This window comes from Orbicella faveolata, unplaced genomic scaffold (assembly GCF_042242905.1).
Source record: "Orbicella faveolata isolate gen_17 unplaced genomic scaffold, um_ofav_v1 contig_27, whole genome shotgun sequence".
NCBI lineage: Eukaryota > Metazoa > Cnidaria > Anthozoa > Scleractinia > Merulinidae > Orbicella > Orbicella faveolata.
In genome coordinates this window covers 3,282,501-3,297,537 of record NW_028301555.1, presented here as the reverse complement: position 1 = coordinate 3,297,537, position 15,037 = coordinate 3,282,501, and the positions used below count along the sequence as shown (strand labels likewise).

The 15,037-nt window shown below is 37.3% G+C and overlaps 1 protein-coding gene across 1 annotated transcript in view; it reads left to right on the top strand.

Annotated features, from left to right (window-relative positions):
* Window positions 1-28: 28 nt before the first annotated feature.
* Window positions 29-15,037, top strand: part of LOC149107174 (dual specificity tyrosine-phosphorylation-regulated kinase 2-like) — a 19,748-nt gene continuing 4,739 nt past the window's right edge. The window contains exons 1-16 of the mRNA XM_089296533.1: window positions 29-222; window positions 3,276-3,406; window positions 4,543-4,593; window positions 5,705-5,781; window positions 6,726-6,800; window positions 9,000-9,068; window positions 9,430-9,507; window positions 9,612-9,632; window positions 10,223-10,261; window positions 10,880-10,908; window positions 11,751-11,803; window positions 12,087-12,148; window positions 12,407-12,463; window positions 12,708-12,773; window positions 13,844-13,900; window positions 14,464-14,554. Coding sequence (XP_089152659.1) covers window positions 179-222; window positions 3,276-3,406; window positions 4,543-4,593; window positions 5,705-5,781; window positions 6,726-6,800; window positions 9,000-9,068; window positions 9,430-9,507; window positions 9,612-9,632; window positions 10,223-10,261; window positions 10,880-10,908; window positions 11,751-11,803; window positions 12,087-12,148; window positions 12,407-12,463; window positions 12,708-12,773; window positions 13,844-13,900; window positions 14,464-14,554 — 1,000 coding nt within the window. The 5' untranslated portion in view covers window positions 29-178. The remainder of the gene's footprint in view (window positions 223-3,275; window positions 3,407-4,542; window positions 4,594-5,704; window positions 5,782-6,725; window positions 6,801-8,999; window positions 9,069-9,429; window positions 9,508-9,611; window positions 9,633-10,222; window positions 10,262-10,879; window positions 10,909-11,750; window positions 11,804-12,086; window positions 12,149-12,406; window positions 12,464-12,707; window positions 12,774-13,843; window positions 13,901-14,463; window positions 14,555-15,037) is intronic.

The following is a 15,037-nucleotide window of genomic DNA, read 5'->3' as shown; positions in this document are numbered from 1 at the left end:
ACAAAGTAGATAGAGCTAATTGAGGAGAGATCTGTTAACTATTGTAAAAATGGCGGCAAGTCTTCACGACCTGAAAACTTTCGCTATAAGTTTTATCTAGTTATTTGATCGGTCGACTTGTGCTGCTCTCTTAATACAAGCAGGTCATACTCCTGAAGGATACCAACTCTTATTTGAAATGCTGAAATTGGATGGAGCATTTACTCCAGTTTCGACGCAAAGGTTAGTTTTGTTTACATGTTTGAGAATTAGGTCTGAAAGGAGTTTACTCTCTGAGTGGCATCGGCAGCGAGAGCTGTTCTGTTGAAAAGTTTACCAACAGTTGCAGTTTTGATATTTCTAATTCAGTGATAATTGCACGTTGCCTAACAGTGTAAAATCAGCTAAGAGATCACTACAGTGCATCACCTGATCGACTGAAAGATGCTTGTATAAAGTAACGCACTGTAGTAACTGGTAATAATTGCACTGAGTGGACAGGAGCGCAATTTCAAGGAGTAATTTGTCGAGTGATTTTAAATCATCTATGTCAACTCTCTCAGATTATCCGGGAGTCTTCCGCACCGGTCACCAGATCGTATATTTGTCCGTATATTAAAATTTTGTATATATTAAGTATATTTGTCCGAGCAGTGCTCACTGATCATGTTTAATTCAGAACTTTGTGAGATTGGATTTTGGTTTTGATTGTTGTTTCTTATGCAGAATTTCCACTTCTGTGCTATTATTTATTTATTTATTTTTAAATGCAGCTCGAAGTGCATGAATTTTATTGGCTTTAAATGTAAAATGAAATAGATGTATGGACTGCTTATATGGTGGTGTTTAATACTTGGATCAAATATATAGTAATTACCACGGTTATAATGAGGCCTTGTTAGGGTAAATTCCGACAAACGACATGGCCTTGAAACGGCGACATGAGAGCTATGAATTGGCGACGAACGACAGACTACTCCAGCAAAGTAGAGAAAGTGACACCAGTGGCAAGATAGACCGACAACGAATTTCGAAACTGAGAATGCAGTGATTGTTTTAAATGTCTGAGTCGAAGTGAAGACATATTTCCAGAGTTTTAAATGTGTTTTCCTCTCTCATGCATGATGTCGATGGGTCGTGAAACACAGGCTTTCTTATATATATATATGCTAAAACGTCTGCATCGAATAAATCGAGTCCGTCATTGCTGAGTATTTTTTCTCACTCTCAGCTGAGAGAGCAGTGGCCTAAAATGTCTAAAAACACGCTTGAGGAAAAAGGAAAGAGATCTTCGAAAGTCTGCTTCATATTTTTATCAGTGGGTCACCAGTAAAAGAATATGAAGTTGTATTATTAACAAATGGCATTATGGAAGGAAAAGAGAGACAGGGGAAAGCTGCCAAGGTCTTCTCGTCTTCAGCAGAAAGTAAGGGTTACGCCAAATTCAAAGGAAGATTATAGATAGGAGAGATTATCTGATTGAGGCCGTTGAGATTTTGAGTTAAAGAAGGTTTGTTAAACACAAACATGGTAAAAATAGTCATAGGTTCAATTGCACTTTAGGTCCAAATACTGACTGAAAAATGGCTGAAAATAGCAATTCCGAGTGTCTCAATTTCAAAATTTCCTGGGGGAACATGCCCCCACATCTCCTAGGAGGTTAGCAACTTCAGCGCTCGAAAGCATGCCCAAGCCCTTAGAAAGCATGCCCCCAGCCCCTTAAAAAATTTTGAAAAATTGAAGTAGATAAGAAGTCTTTTCCTTTATTCTGAGTCGAAACGTGATGCTTTAAAAGTAACCTTAAAGTAATCATTAAACCCACTGACCGGAGAAATGCTGGTTCTGCATGAGAATTCCTAGTGCTGAAAAGTGTTCAAAGCAAGTGGAAAGCATACAAGGAGTAAATTATGTCCAAAGAGGTACTTAATTATATATGTACTGGACTAAAAGAGCAAGGAACCTTCAATGGGTGAGAAATAATAGTTTCAGCGTGAGAGCGCAAGATTGAATTCATTTGCGTGAGCCTCATGCTCGACGCGTGAGACTTGAGAGTACTGTGTCGGTTTTTTATTTTTTATTTTTTTATTTTTTAAATAAACAAAGGTATTAGGTTGTGTTATACGTGTAGCTTTGTTTTTATCAAACAAGGTCAAATTTCCTGACCCAACTCCTGTGAGACGATATTCCGACAGGCGACATAGGAATCTTGCGAAATGCCGACATGGCTGGTGGTGAATTTCAGACAGGGGACATGGGTACCCCCCCCCCCCCCCCCCTAACAGGGCCTCTATAATTGCCCAACCAGCAGTCATCCACTTGGCAGTATTCTTATGCATTGTATAGAAATATATATCATGACTTATCAGTTTGCTTAGTTTAATTGGATCATGTTTACTATAGGTAGTCTCGACCACTATGTCAGTCAATATATCAGTTGAGTGTCAGTCGATAGTTGACCGGGTGTTGATCAACTATCGGTCGACATGTCGGTTGACTATCGACCAACACTTGACCGATATATCAATCGACATAGCGGTCGAGACTACCTCCAGTAAACATGATCTGTTTAATTGTAGTTTGTGTTGTGTTATTGCAAACACATGTCAATCGTGTAAAGAAAGAAACTGAAACCTGGTTGCCTTTGGAGTTAATTTCTTATTGTATCTTCGACTTTTCCTGCAATAGTGGTGATAGTGATCTAGATCTGATTTTGCATGAGCAAGCACTTGGCTCTACACAAGGAAAAATGTGCGGAAGCAGTTGAATCTTGTTCCCCTTACTCTGCAGATGCAAGGCATTCATTTCTACATTTGATATATCTTATTAGATGTTTTGATATGTAGTATCGCCGTATATTTTTACAAGTTGTGCCATATGTTGACGAGCCTGTAGGGTGAGTCAAAATACAAGCAAGGAGTAAAAATATACAGTGATACTACATGTTAAAACATCTAATAAGAGATTTATTATCCAACTGCTGTAGTCAATAAATTTATCAGTGAAAGAGGGAGAGTGTGACAGTTTTGCATGCGCATGCCAACCTGTCAGGCAAACAGGTTTTCTACTGTACAAATAACTGTACAATATGGCTGTATATATATTTGTACTGTTATTTGGACGGTCATTGCTGCAGTTGGATAATAATCTGTTTTATTTTACACCATTAGGCCAGTAAAACTATGCCCGAACTGTGGAAATCTACCTTTAGAGTTGCACGCACATACAGTTCTCTTTTGTATGTAAAGGAGACAGTTTGCCAAATTGTGACAATTTTTTCATTAATTTTGTTCATGTAGGGGTACTGGCTACTGCAAACCAAGTGTTTCCCCTCCCACAAGGTTTGTTTCTGCTCAACTTTCGGGTGGACTTAAAATCCTATACAAACACCTTGGAGACGTGAAGAACTTAGCTCCTCATAAGAAACATGGTGAGATAAAAATAGTCATAATCAATACTGCTCTCCTAATGATACGACAGGTAATTACTGTAAAATTGTACTCTAGTGTAGCCTACTTTTTGTGACAGTCCCTTTCATGTTTGCTGAATAAGAAATGGAGAAATGCAACCTTGTTGATCAGAAGCAAGTTGGAAATGTAAAAGGATTGGAAAACGGAGGGAGGGGAAATGAAAAGTACATGTAGGATAGTGTGTACTTTGCGTAGAAGCAAGTGAGAAAGAGAGACAACATGTTGCAGCTCCCAACAGCCAAAGGATTCTTATGCAAATTGTGCGGTTCCAGAAAATATCCATACTTCCCCCACAGAAGGGATGGGGATTTCCTGGGGGGTGGGGGGTTCCATGAGACTAAAACATTTAAAGAAATGTATGAAGTTTAACTGGAATTTCCAGAGGGGTGGGGAGGTGTTAGAAAAAATCCCTTCCGTGGGGGAGGTATGGATATTTTCTGGAACTACACATTGGGCTGAAATAGGATGAAGACCCTCTTAGTAAGGGACTTGTGCAAATACAGTGGAACCCCATTAATACAGACACCAAAGAAACATGATAAAGTGTCCGCATTATCCGGGTGTCCGTATTAAACGGGCTAATTTAAAAGAAAATATATCAGCTTTTTAGTTGTCGGGACAAAGAAAACTGTCCGTTATAAGCGGGTGTCCGTATTAAGCGGGTGTCCATAGAGCGGGGTTTCACTGTACTCCTACATGTAACTTCAATTTGCTAGGGGCATACTACAATGGAACACTGTTACTCCAGTCACTGACAGGCCACAAAAATCTGGCTGTATTAATTAACAGGTTGGCCGTATTATCAGCCTAGAGGGTTCTTTAAATAGTAATAGGAAATAACTTCAGGACTGAGCTTTTGTTCCTGGAGGCAAGAATCTAGATTGACTGTGATATTGAGGTGATCATGTTATGGGTTCCCAATTCACTGTAAGGCAGGGTTCTTGTACTCTATTTGGAATGGAGTTTATTATACTCTACAACTGCAGAAGTTGTCATGCCAGAAGGAGTCATACTGCAAGTTGACTGTAGTTGCTTGGAATGTGCAGTTATGCCATTTGATATTTCTTTTCTTTTCTTTTTTTTTTTTTTTTCATAGTACAAGGATCTCAGACAGATCCAGAGGGAAAATTCCAACCATGTTATCCAAGTATGTTGTCCTTAATACTAGAATAAACAAAAAATATCTTGGTCCATGTCTTGGTCCACCCAAAAAAAGAACTTGTAAGCATGAACGGCAAATATCCAGCTAATGATAATTAAATTAACTAAAGCCAATTCATGAATACACAATAATTTATTTTTCAGTACAGTTGTATGCACCTGAAACATTTCTTACGAAATAAGTAAAGTATTAAGTAATTCTTTCTTTAACATGACCACTTTGCTTAGCTTAAAAGTTACTTTACAGGAAGCCCACTCTTAAAATACCATAAATGCACATTAGTTAATAAACAAGTAAACAAAAGAAAATGCAAACAAGTTAAAATGTAAGTACATAAAATTAAAAATAATTATTTACAATAAAAGATATAAAAATATAACATTGTCAATAATATGACACTGCCTAAATATTAAATATTTAGTTTTTTGGCTTTATGCAACATTTGTCATTCTAAAGGCATTTTGTTTTCAATGGTCCATAAACTACATTGTGGCCACAACCTTAAGAATAAGTACATGAAGTAAGGTAAAGTCTGCATATGAGCCTAGTGGCCAATCAGGCCGACGCTTATCCCAGTTTCTATAGCATGGAGCAACTGGGAGTATTTCTACTCCCCCCTATAAACCTGGGTGGAGAAAGGCACTGTGAGAGTTAAGTGTCTTGCCCAAGAACACAACGTAATGTCCCCGGCCAGGGCTTGAACCCAGACTGCTCAATCTGGAGACAAGAGCACTAACCATGAGGCCACCTCGCCTTCCACAAGTATAGTACATGACAACCAGTGTACATAATTGTATATGCTTTAATTATTGATGAACTCTAATATTAATTAGCCTCATTTTCATACCTACCAATAGGAAGGAATTCATTTACTAAGGATTCATGACTGCATAACTTGACTGAACAGTTGGACATACTCTTGCAACTATCTTAAGGTCCCAATAAAATAATGTATTTTTGATTCCAGACTGATAAAGACCTTACACTAGTGTATTGCTCACTTCAATCTAGAATTGTGATGATCCTTTGAGTAGTTGAAATTGTTAATGGCTGCTTCTCACAAGTCGTACATTGTATTTCTGTGTGGTTTTGTTAGTTCCTTTGCTTGCTGGAAGGTACAAATTTGTTCGAGTTATTGGACAAGGACAATCTTCAATCCTGGTTGCTGCAGAGGTGAGAAAATAATAAGCAACTTCATCCTTGTTTACTGTTCAACCTGTACATGTAGTATGCAATACCATATGAAAAAAGTGTCCACATTTGATAATTGCTGAAAATTGTAAATTCATCAGGTACTGTGCATACATTATGTGCTCTGAGTTTTATCGTAATAAATATTCTTTCTCTTTTTCAACTTGCAATACTTCAAGAACAAAACAGGTATTTAAGTGTCCTTTTGAAGCCTTTTACATGAAATTATTAAATTAATTTTGACCACCCAGAAATTTTCTAGTTTAAATGCCCAGACCAGAAATCCTGTCAATATTACACCCTTGGGAAGAGCTATAAAAAAATGTCACTGATTATGGACAGTTTGCACAATCAAGCTTCTTTTACTTGTAAGTGCATTTATGTATATTATAAAATTAATGCATGAAGCCTTCTCTACACAACATTGGTAAACAATGACTAATTAGTATTAACATTAGCAGCGACCACCCTATAGCATGATTTATTATTTTACAATTATATGGCTAGCTCCGTGAGCAGTAAATGGAATTCATCCTGCACTGTGATTGGCTACCTGAGTGGGCAATTCAAGATGGCACTGTCTTGCCTGCTCAGGATTTCCTGCTGTGTCCTGCAAGGAAATAGTCTCCTTTTTTCCATATTAATAATAAATCCTTTACTTGCCAAGCTTGTTCAGTCAAGATGGCTGGATATTGGCCTCTTTTTTGCATGGTTTTGGACCTCAACTCCGTCTCAGGCCATAAACATGCAAAAAGAAAGAACTTGGCCAATATCCAGCTATCTTCACCTCATGTTTGGTAAATAACCCTTTTATCTAATTGTAATTTCTCAGTTATAACATGTTAGGTTATCTATGTTATATTCTGCTTGAATTGCAATGTAGCGAAATATATATATATATATATATATATATTTTTTTCACAAAGGATACTTTCCATCCTGATGAGAAGTCAGTTGCAGTGAAAATCATGCATCTGGATTATTCAAGACTTGGAGCTCAGGTATGTGTCACCGGTATTTGACCAGTTTTTACATGTACACTTGCGAAGTTTACTCGACTTTGTACCTTGCCATAGAAAATACATGCAGCCAAACACAATACAGGAAAGTAGTTGACTGTATATTTAGCTCTTATTAACCAAGCAGGAGGCTTGTATGGGAGAATCTTGACCGAGGTCGTGAGTACAGACCAAACGCAGTGAGGTCTGTACACACAACTAAGGTCAAGATCCTCCCATACAGACCAACTAAGTTTGGTTAATAAGATGTTTATTATATGGCAAGCAAGAGAAATTTAATTCGTTTAGTGTAACTGGTTTGTACTAGCCGACATTTTGCCTGCGAATGGCGATGAGCTGAACTTAATTCTGCTGAAGTCTGCGCATCCTCTTTACTTTTCTTTTCTTTTCTTATCAGACTTTTTGGCATTGCCATAAATAAATATTGTTATAAGAAAATAGTCCACATTTTTGCATTAAAGTTTGCAACTTTTTCACAGCAAAACATTACCGGTCTAGATGCCGGTCTAGATGGGAAAATCTAGACTGCTTTCAATATCGATTTCAGCCAATCAAATTCTTGAATTCGGTAGTTCCCAGTCCTTGTGAGACACAGCCATATAATAATCAGTGGTATTACACCCATACAGCTGTACCTTCCCATTTCATGCCACGTATACGTATGTCGCATTGGTTGTTTTGACCACTGTATTTTCTATGGCATGGTACACAAATTAAAATTAAGAATAGTTATGCCATGCTCTCTCGTGGTATACCATGGAATATGAATTCTACTTGTCACTTGTACAATGTATTTTCTTGGTTTACACACTCATCTAAAGGCTTGTGTGTACACTAAGAAAATACATGTACAAGTGACTCATGGGATATTCTATGGTATACGACTCAAAAACATTGCATAACTGAACTATGTACATGTATCTTGAGTTCATAATTATTGTTATGAGAGCTAAATAGGTATGGTGCTGTTCAAAAGTAAGTTACCACCTCTTGTCACATTGTGCAAGATGCATCTCGTTTGTTGCAAGACATGCTTTGTTTCTCTTGAGATGCATCTTGTCTCTCTCAAGAATCCCAGAATCATTTATTGTAGACCCTATTCATACATGTGAATGGCTGCCAATTTAAAATTCCTTTAAATTGGCAGCATGCATTTAAATGAGCCCAACTAACCTCGTTTGAGAGTAAAAATTCTTTTGAATTATCAACTCAAAAACAAAGTTAGTTGGGCCAAGTTTAATACTTTCAAAAGAATTTTTAACTGGCAGCCATTTATGAATAGGGTCTGTGGAATACATTACTCACAAAAAGCTGGCATACATGTCAAAGACAACTGCTCGATGTACATGTACACATACATGTAACCAAAAGTTCAATCAAATGTGAGATACTGTATGTGACTCACTAGTAATCTCTTGTTGTATTCATGGCGAACAAACATATTAAGTGTTATGTGAGAACTAGAAGTTTAATGCAGTTAAATGTAATTTAATGAAATTAACAACAAGTAGCGCAAGTGTTACCTAAGCAGTCAACAACATTTAGATATGCGCATGTGCCAGGATTTCATGTGTTCTTGGACCACAGGGAGTTGTACATAGCAGTTTTGCATTTAGTTAGCAGTGTCTTTTAGCATTAGCATTTTCTGAAACGTGGGAAATATTCTCAGAGGGTGTTTCCCCTCCCCTGTTCCTCCCACTCTAATTCCACTGTTTCAGCAGTGTGATGGGTGCCTGTTTTTCTCCCCTCCACCTGGGGTTCATGACTGGGTTGCAAGGATTTGCCAGCCATTGGAGCAGTCTCCATCTAAGAGCTGGCTGCCAATGGTAGATTGAACTGGATGTCTCAGACACCCAACCTTTATAGAGCTTTTATATGTTTGCATGTATCCATATTAAAACACCTTTGCATGTACATCCATTTCTTACACATGATGTAGATGGATTTTCTTACATGGCTTGAATAATTTTCTACATGATAAATTAATTTTAATTGCACCTAAATGCATGCCTACACCACATGTGCATGCCTTCGTGAGTTTGGTCAATTACCCGTGAAAGTAGTCAAGAATAAAATGGTGTCAAGGGCAAGGAACCTTATTTAAGATTTAACATGTGCATACTGAAAATCTGCTCAAAATGGATTAGTTTTTGCTGTCAATTTTCACTATTTTAACTGCAGGAGGCAGATTGTATTCAGCAGCTGAATAAGGCAGATATCCTTCATGTGTCCAGAACTGTCCAGTTGTTTGTAAGTCACAGATGTACAGTGTTCTTGTTTCAAAACGTTTCTCTTAAGCACAGGGGACACAACAATGACAGGGAACAGAGTGTCTTGCTTTACGTGACATTGATAGCTTTGCAGGAAAAGGAATCCAAGACAATGGTGACAAGTTTGAGAGTGAATAATTTTAATTTCAGCCTCACTTTCAAGGTTCATGTTGTCTTAATTGCATTAGCTGAGAGAATATTGAGAGAATGTATGTTTTTTTTCTCTTTTTTATGGCGGTGAGCACTAATATTGTGCATGAATTGTACAGAAAATTGTAATTTAATATTAATTAAAAATACTTGTCATTGACTGACAAACACCAAATATTTTGGACTTTCAGAATGTATTCAGTTTTGAGGGTCACTATTGTTTGGTGTTTGAGCTGCTGCGTCCAAGACCTCTCCATCAATACTTTCAGGTAAGTTGTAAGCAAGGGACAGTTATGAATTAACAGATCATTTTGCATCTTCAGAGTATGTATTATTGGAACATTGAGTGATCAAGACTTTTTTGTGTTTGCAGAAATGTCAGTTTGATAGTGAGGTAAGAAATTTGAGATTGCATTGAGAAAAAAAATTATTAAATAATTAATATACAGGCATGTAAAGACAATATGAAATAATCTTTCAATTTTCCTAGCAATATTACACATTCACACAGAAAATGCACTGATTATGGGAAAATGAGGGATTTTGTTTTCGGACTTACACCTTCTCTCTGTGTTCATAGGAGTTGTTAAGTAATAAATAATAATAAATAATCTGTTAGTGCATTACACGTCTGTGATAATTATCCAATTATGTTATTTGTATTTCTGTATGCTAATGGTCAATCTCATTTCATACTCACAGACATGTAATTAAAACTATATTTAATGCCTGCCCCAACTCATAAAACAGAACTCTTTTTGTACTATCTTTGAGCTTATCATGACAGCATGCAAAGAAAGTCATCTCCAATAACCCAGGGCTAGTGGTTTTGCTGTTGGGCTAGTGGATTCTGTGCTTCTCACTACTTGTCTTTTTTCAGGAAATTCAAATTACAGAACTACTGTAAGAGATGAAATGACACACAATATATTTCAACTTGTTGTAAACATGATAAATTGTTTATTAATTCTGCTTTACCAATAGGAGGCAAAGTTGAAAGTGATCAGAAAGATAACATTACAGGTGAGTATTTTTTTTACACTGTGAAGTGATAAACAGCAAAAAAAGCCTGAACAGACCTTCGCTCTGTGGAATTTTTTTGGCATTCCTCAAATGTCCCGGGCTTCTTTTGAGAACCTGTGGACCTACCACTGAATTGTTGATTATTGTGCAGCAATCTCTTTAATTTATTATATATTAAATACCAATAAAATACCAGGAGAGTTTTCACTTGAAAAGATGATATCTTCGCATACAAAAAAAACATGTTATTTCCACATGTGTAAAGATCACCGTTGCTAAGGTTACATGTACATGCCTTTTGCAGGGAAAGTGGAATGGTTTGGTATTTTATTGGTGTTTATATAATAAATACCATAACATTGCTGCTTGGGGATATGACATTTCTCTTCTCGTGCTGAAAAATATTTCACTTGTTTGCTGCACTCACTCAACACTTGAAGAGACAATTTTTATCTCTGTGCTGCCATGTCATATCCTCTATCAGATCTATATGCATGTATTTATAGTCTAATACCAAGTGAACATGTATATTACATGTAATGCACATGCAGTTTTACATACCAATAAGATTTTTAAACAATTTAACACTACTGTTTCTATGTGCATGTCATCTTTCAGCTTTTACAAGCCCTTGGATTCCTAAAAAGGTGAGTTATACAGGCTTTGAACATAGACAGTACTGACAATACTGTAATTATTGTTCAAGATGGCAAGTGCAAGCTAATGTTCTCATTGGCCACAACTGAATGACACGCACTTGCAGTTGTCAAATTATTTTGACAACCAGTTCTATAGGCTAGAAAATTGTCTTTTTTTTGTTTTTTGGTTCATAATTAATGATATTACAAAGTTTTAACCTGAAATTGTTGGATCATGTACATACTGAAGACATCCATGGTTGAGTGTCAATCGATACCCTTGATCGATACCCAGTCGAAACTCAGTTGACATTCCATCAGTACTTGATTAACAGTCGGTTGATAGTCGGCTGAGAGTTGATGGACTGATGTGCATCAATCAAAAGTTAGTTGACTGCCAACTGACTGTCAACCAACTGTCAAGCGAGGAGGCAATGGAGTGTCGAGGGAGTGTCAACTGAGGTGTTGATGGAGTGTCAATCAAGTATCAATTAAGTGTTGATCAATGGTTGATCGATCGAGGGTATTAATGGAGTCAACTGCGGATGCCTTTAGTACACATGATCCAAATTGTTGACAGAGGTTATGTTTTGGTAGGCTTTTATCCCTTTTATTAATCACCCTCATTTTCTGGCAGCAATACATGTAGTTAATGTTTTTGCTATTCCTGTTCTATAAAATAGAAAATCTCAATCTACGAGTCTGCTGTACCTGACAATGGGAATACAACTTACAGTAAAACTAAATGTCAAACTGGCTGTCATGTTAAAAGTGTGTGTGCTTGCTTAGCTGCTTACCTTAATTTAGAACAAGTTGTACATACAATCATGTACTCTTTATTATTTTGACAGAGAGAATGTTATCCATGCTGACTTGAAACCAGAGAACATTCTTTTGGAAGAAGGTATTTTAAAGTGTTCTTAAGCTTCAGATTTTTCAATATTAATAATGATTACTTTGTAAGTAGTTTTCCTAAGCATTATGAAAAAAGGCTACATTTTCACACACTTTTGTTAAGGATGTCGAGGCAATTTAGGTGACAGTTTCATCCTTTAACAGACTGAAGACATTGATCTCACACCTACTAATGCCTACATGTACCAACCAACTTCCTGTGCCTTAAAGCTGTGAATCTTGAGCCATGACAGCCTTCACTGGTGACATAGTTTTATCTTTGTCTGTTTCAGGGGAGGAAATCAAGATAAAAGTCGTGGACTTTGGGAATGCAATACATTGGGTTCATAGAGAGGTACAGCAAACTATATTGTCCACTATTACTGTACCATAAAGTTCTGGCGCAGATTGTTCGAAAGGTAGATAACACTATCCACTCCTGACCAGATAAATCACTATCCAGCGGATAGCCTGGGGTTTTTTGTTAACACTTATCCCTTGGACAGGGATTTAATTTTGATCAGTGTTGGGATTGATCCTGCAACTACACTATGATTTTAGTATTATTTTGTAACAATTATTTAATTTCTAATTTGTTTTTCTTGATTTTTAGGTTTCCTTGTATTATGATGAGTTTGAACTGCAAACATTACTTTACCGAGCTCCAGAGGTGATCAACTGACTAACTGCTTACGTGAAAGACATACAATAGTTGATCATTGTGAAATGTATATAAATTGTATGTAGGTGACAGTCTGGGAAATCTTCATTTTAAGATGCAATTTGGCAATTTTTTTCTAAAATATTGCCCAAAATTTTATTTGAACAAATTCTGCTATTGAAGGGGTATAAGGAAACAGAGGACGGCATTCTGATACTACACCTCTGGTAAATTAAAGGTTTATTCTTCACAGGTGATGTTTGGTGTTCCATTTGGCCCAGAAATTGACATCTGGTCTTTAGGGTGTATCCTAGCTGAGGTACGTCTCAATTATCTTCCAACTTGTGTAGAAAATCAGCTGTAAATCAATGGAAGTGTACCAGACTTGACTTGGCATTGCTGAGACTTAATATCATTATTTCTGAATTGCATATGTACCAACAATTTCGTGAATTGTGAAATTTAAGAATGGATGTTTTTTTTTTGTATGTTTTATTTCTTTTGTTGTCGTGTAATAATACATGCAATATTAACGTTTATTGTGAGCAGGCAAGATGAACCAATGAGGAAGTGGTGTGAAAATTGTCTTTTTTTTAATTACACACAGCATGTAGGAGTAGAAACAAAAGGAATAATTACTTTTGACACTTCATTGAAAACCGCTCTCAATTGTTAAAACTGAGGCAAGCAAATGGTCTTCACAAGGATTGTTTCCTGACAAAATCATTGTATCTGTACTTTGATCCTGGGACGTGGGGGGGGGGGGGAGGGGGGGAGTGGTGCTCTCTTATATGGGCTACCGGTATATAGGTAAGTGCAGCGTCAAAGGGCATGGTTTTTCAAGCTTTTTGGTCAGAAATAGGGTCCAGTTTTTGCACCCTAGTCTTGAATTTGGTTTATTTTTAGAAGAAACTACCTTTTCATCATTATTGATAACACCATCATTAAAAGCCCTTCATAAATTATGTTTAGAGCAACTGTACCAGCCACAACGGTCATATTTTTTGTTAGGTCATAAATAAGGTAAGGAAAATAGCAGATTTTGGTCATAACCAGTATAAGGGCTTCGGGAAGCGGGCTGCACAACCCCACCCAATTTTTCTGGGAGTACTCTCCACCGGGACTTTAATATGTCTACCCACATTTTATATACTGTATACTAACTTGTCAATGTTTGTACTCTTGGGCAAGTCCTAATATAGCCTACGAGCGGGCTCTAGTGTTTGAGTTTCACACTCAAGCGCTGCTATGTAGCTTTTGGCTTTGGCGCACCAGTAAGTTTCCGAACGACGCGCATTGCGGAACGATGTAGGGGGCTTACAAATTAGACTCGAGAGCCTGCTCGCAGGCTAGTCCTAATACTGACTTAATCTGGATCTTGCTTTTCAGTTGTACATTGGGAAACCTTTATTTCTTGGAAGAAATAAAAATGAAATCTTGCAAGAGGTATGTGGCAGTTATGACAAGCACTGCCAAGAAAGCTTTCGTGCAGGCTATCACTTGGTGTTACTAATTTAAAACACCAGGGATGTGAAATAAGATTCTTAGAGGGCAGTTAATATAGGGAAAGGTTTATGTTCAAGCCTAGTGGCCCATGAAGCCAGCCCTTCTCACTGGTTTAAGCTGCATGGAGAGACGAATCCTGAGTATTTCCACTTCTCCCAGAATGGGATGGTTCAGTAGTCCCATTGCAGTACTTGAAGAGAAGCATTATTTTGCTCAAGGTCTCAGCAGAGATATCCTAGCAGGGTCTCGTCCCAAAATACATGGTAGGCTCCTGCACCTCCCATGCAATAAACATGGGACAACAACAAAACAAAAATTGCCGATGGACAGTAGTTTCACGTCATTGAGTCCTGCTATGGTTGATGTTAATGTTTCTCTAATAAGGTTGACTTGATTATTGAGAAATCCAACCAGACTTTTCATGGAACCTTTGGATTTTGTTTCCATTTACTTTCATGCTGCTCATTTGTTTTAAAAAATCTTTTCGGCTTCTTTTTCGACAGGTGACCTCAATCTTTGGTCCCATGCCTAGGAATCCATTCCAGACTGGCAAGTTTTTCCAAGAATTGTCAGAGTTTGTTGGTCACAATCCAGGTATGTTTAAGTAGAATATTGTTAACGTTAAGGCTAGTTTAAATCGGTTTAAAAGCCCAGGTGGTCTGCCGCCTCCCAGGCCAGCGTTTGACTTCAGTCTCTATTGCATGAAGTGACTGGGAACTTTAATCTTATTCAATTTATGTTATAGAAATTGGAGTCAAACGCTGGTCTGACAGGCGGAGGGCCACCGTGGCTTTTAAATAAAGTTACATGTACTATGAAATCTTTAAAAGAAAAAAAAATTTTAAAAATTAAAACAATGAAGTGATTGGGCGTACCACCCCCCTGGATTGGATGCTACTCACACCATTGCGATTTAGTCTCTCCACAACTTTTTTTCCTTAATAATAAGTGAACCAGTTTCTTTCCCTCGTAAAAAGCGAGCGCGCAGCGTACGCCCGACCGTGATGCGGGCGAAAATAAATAACACTCATAATCATGATATTCATGATAACAATAATGATGACGATAACAATAATA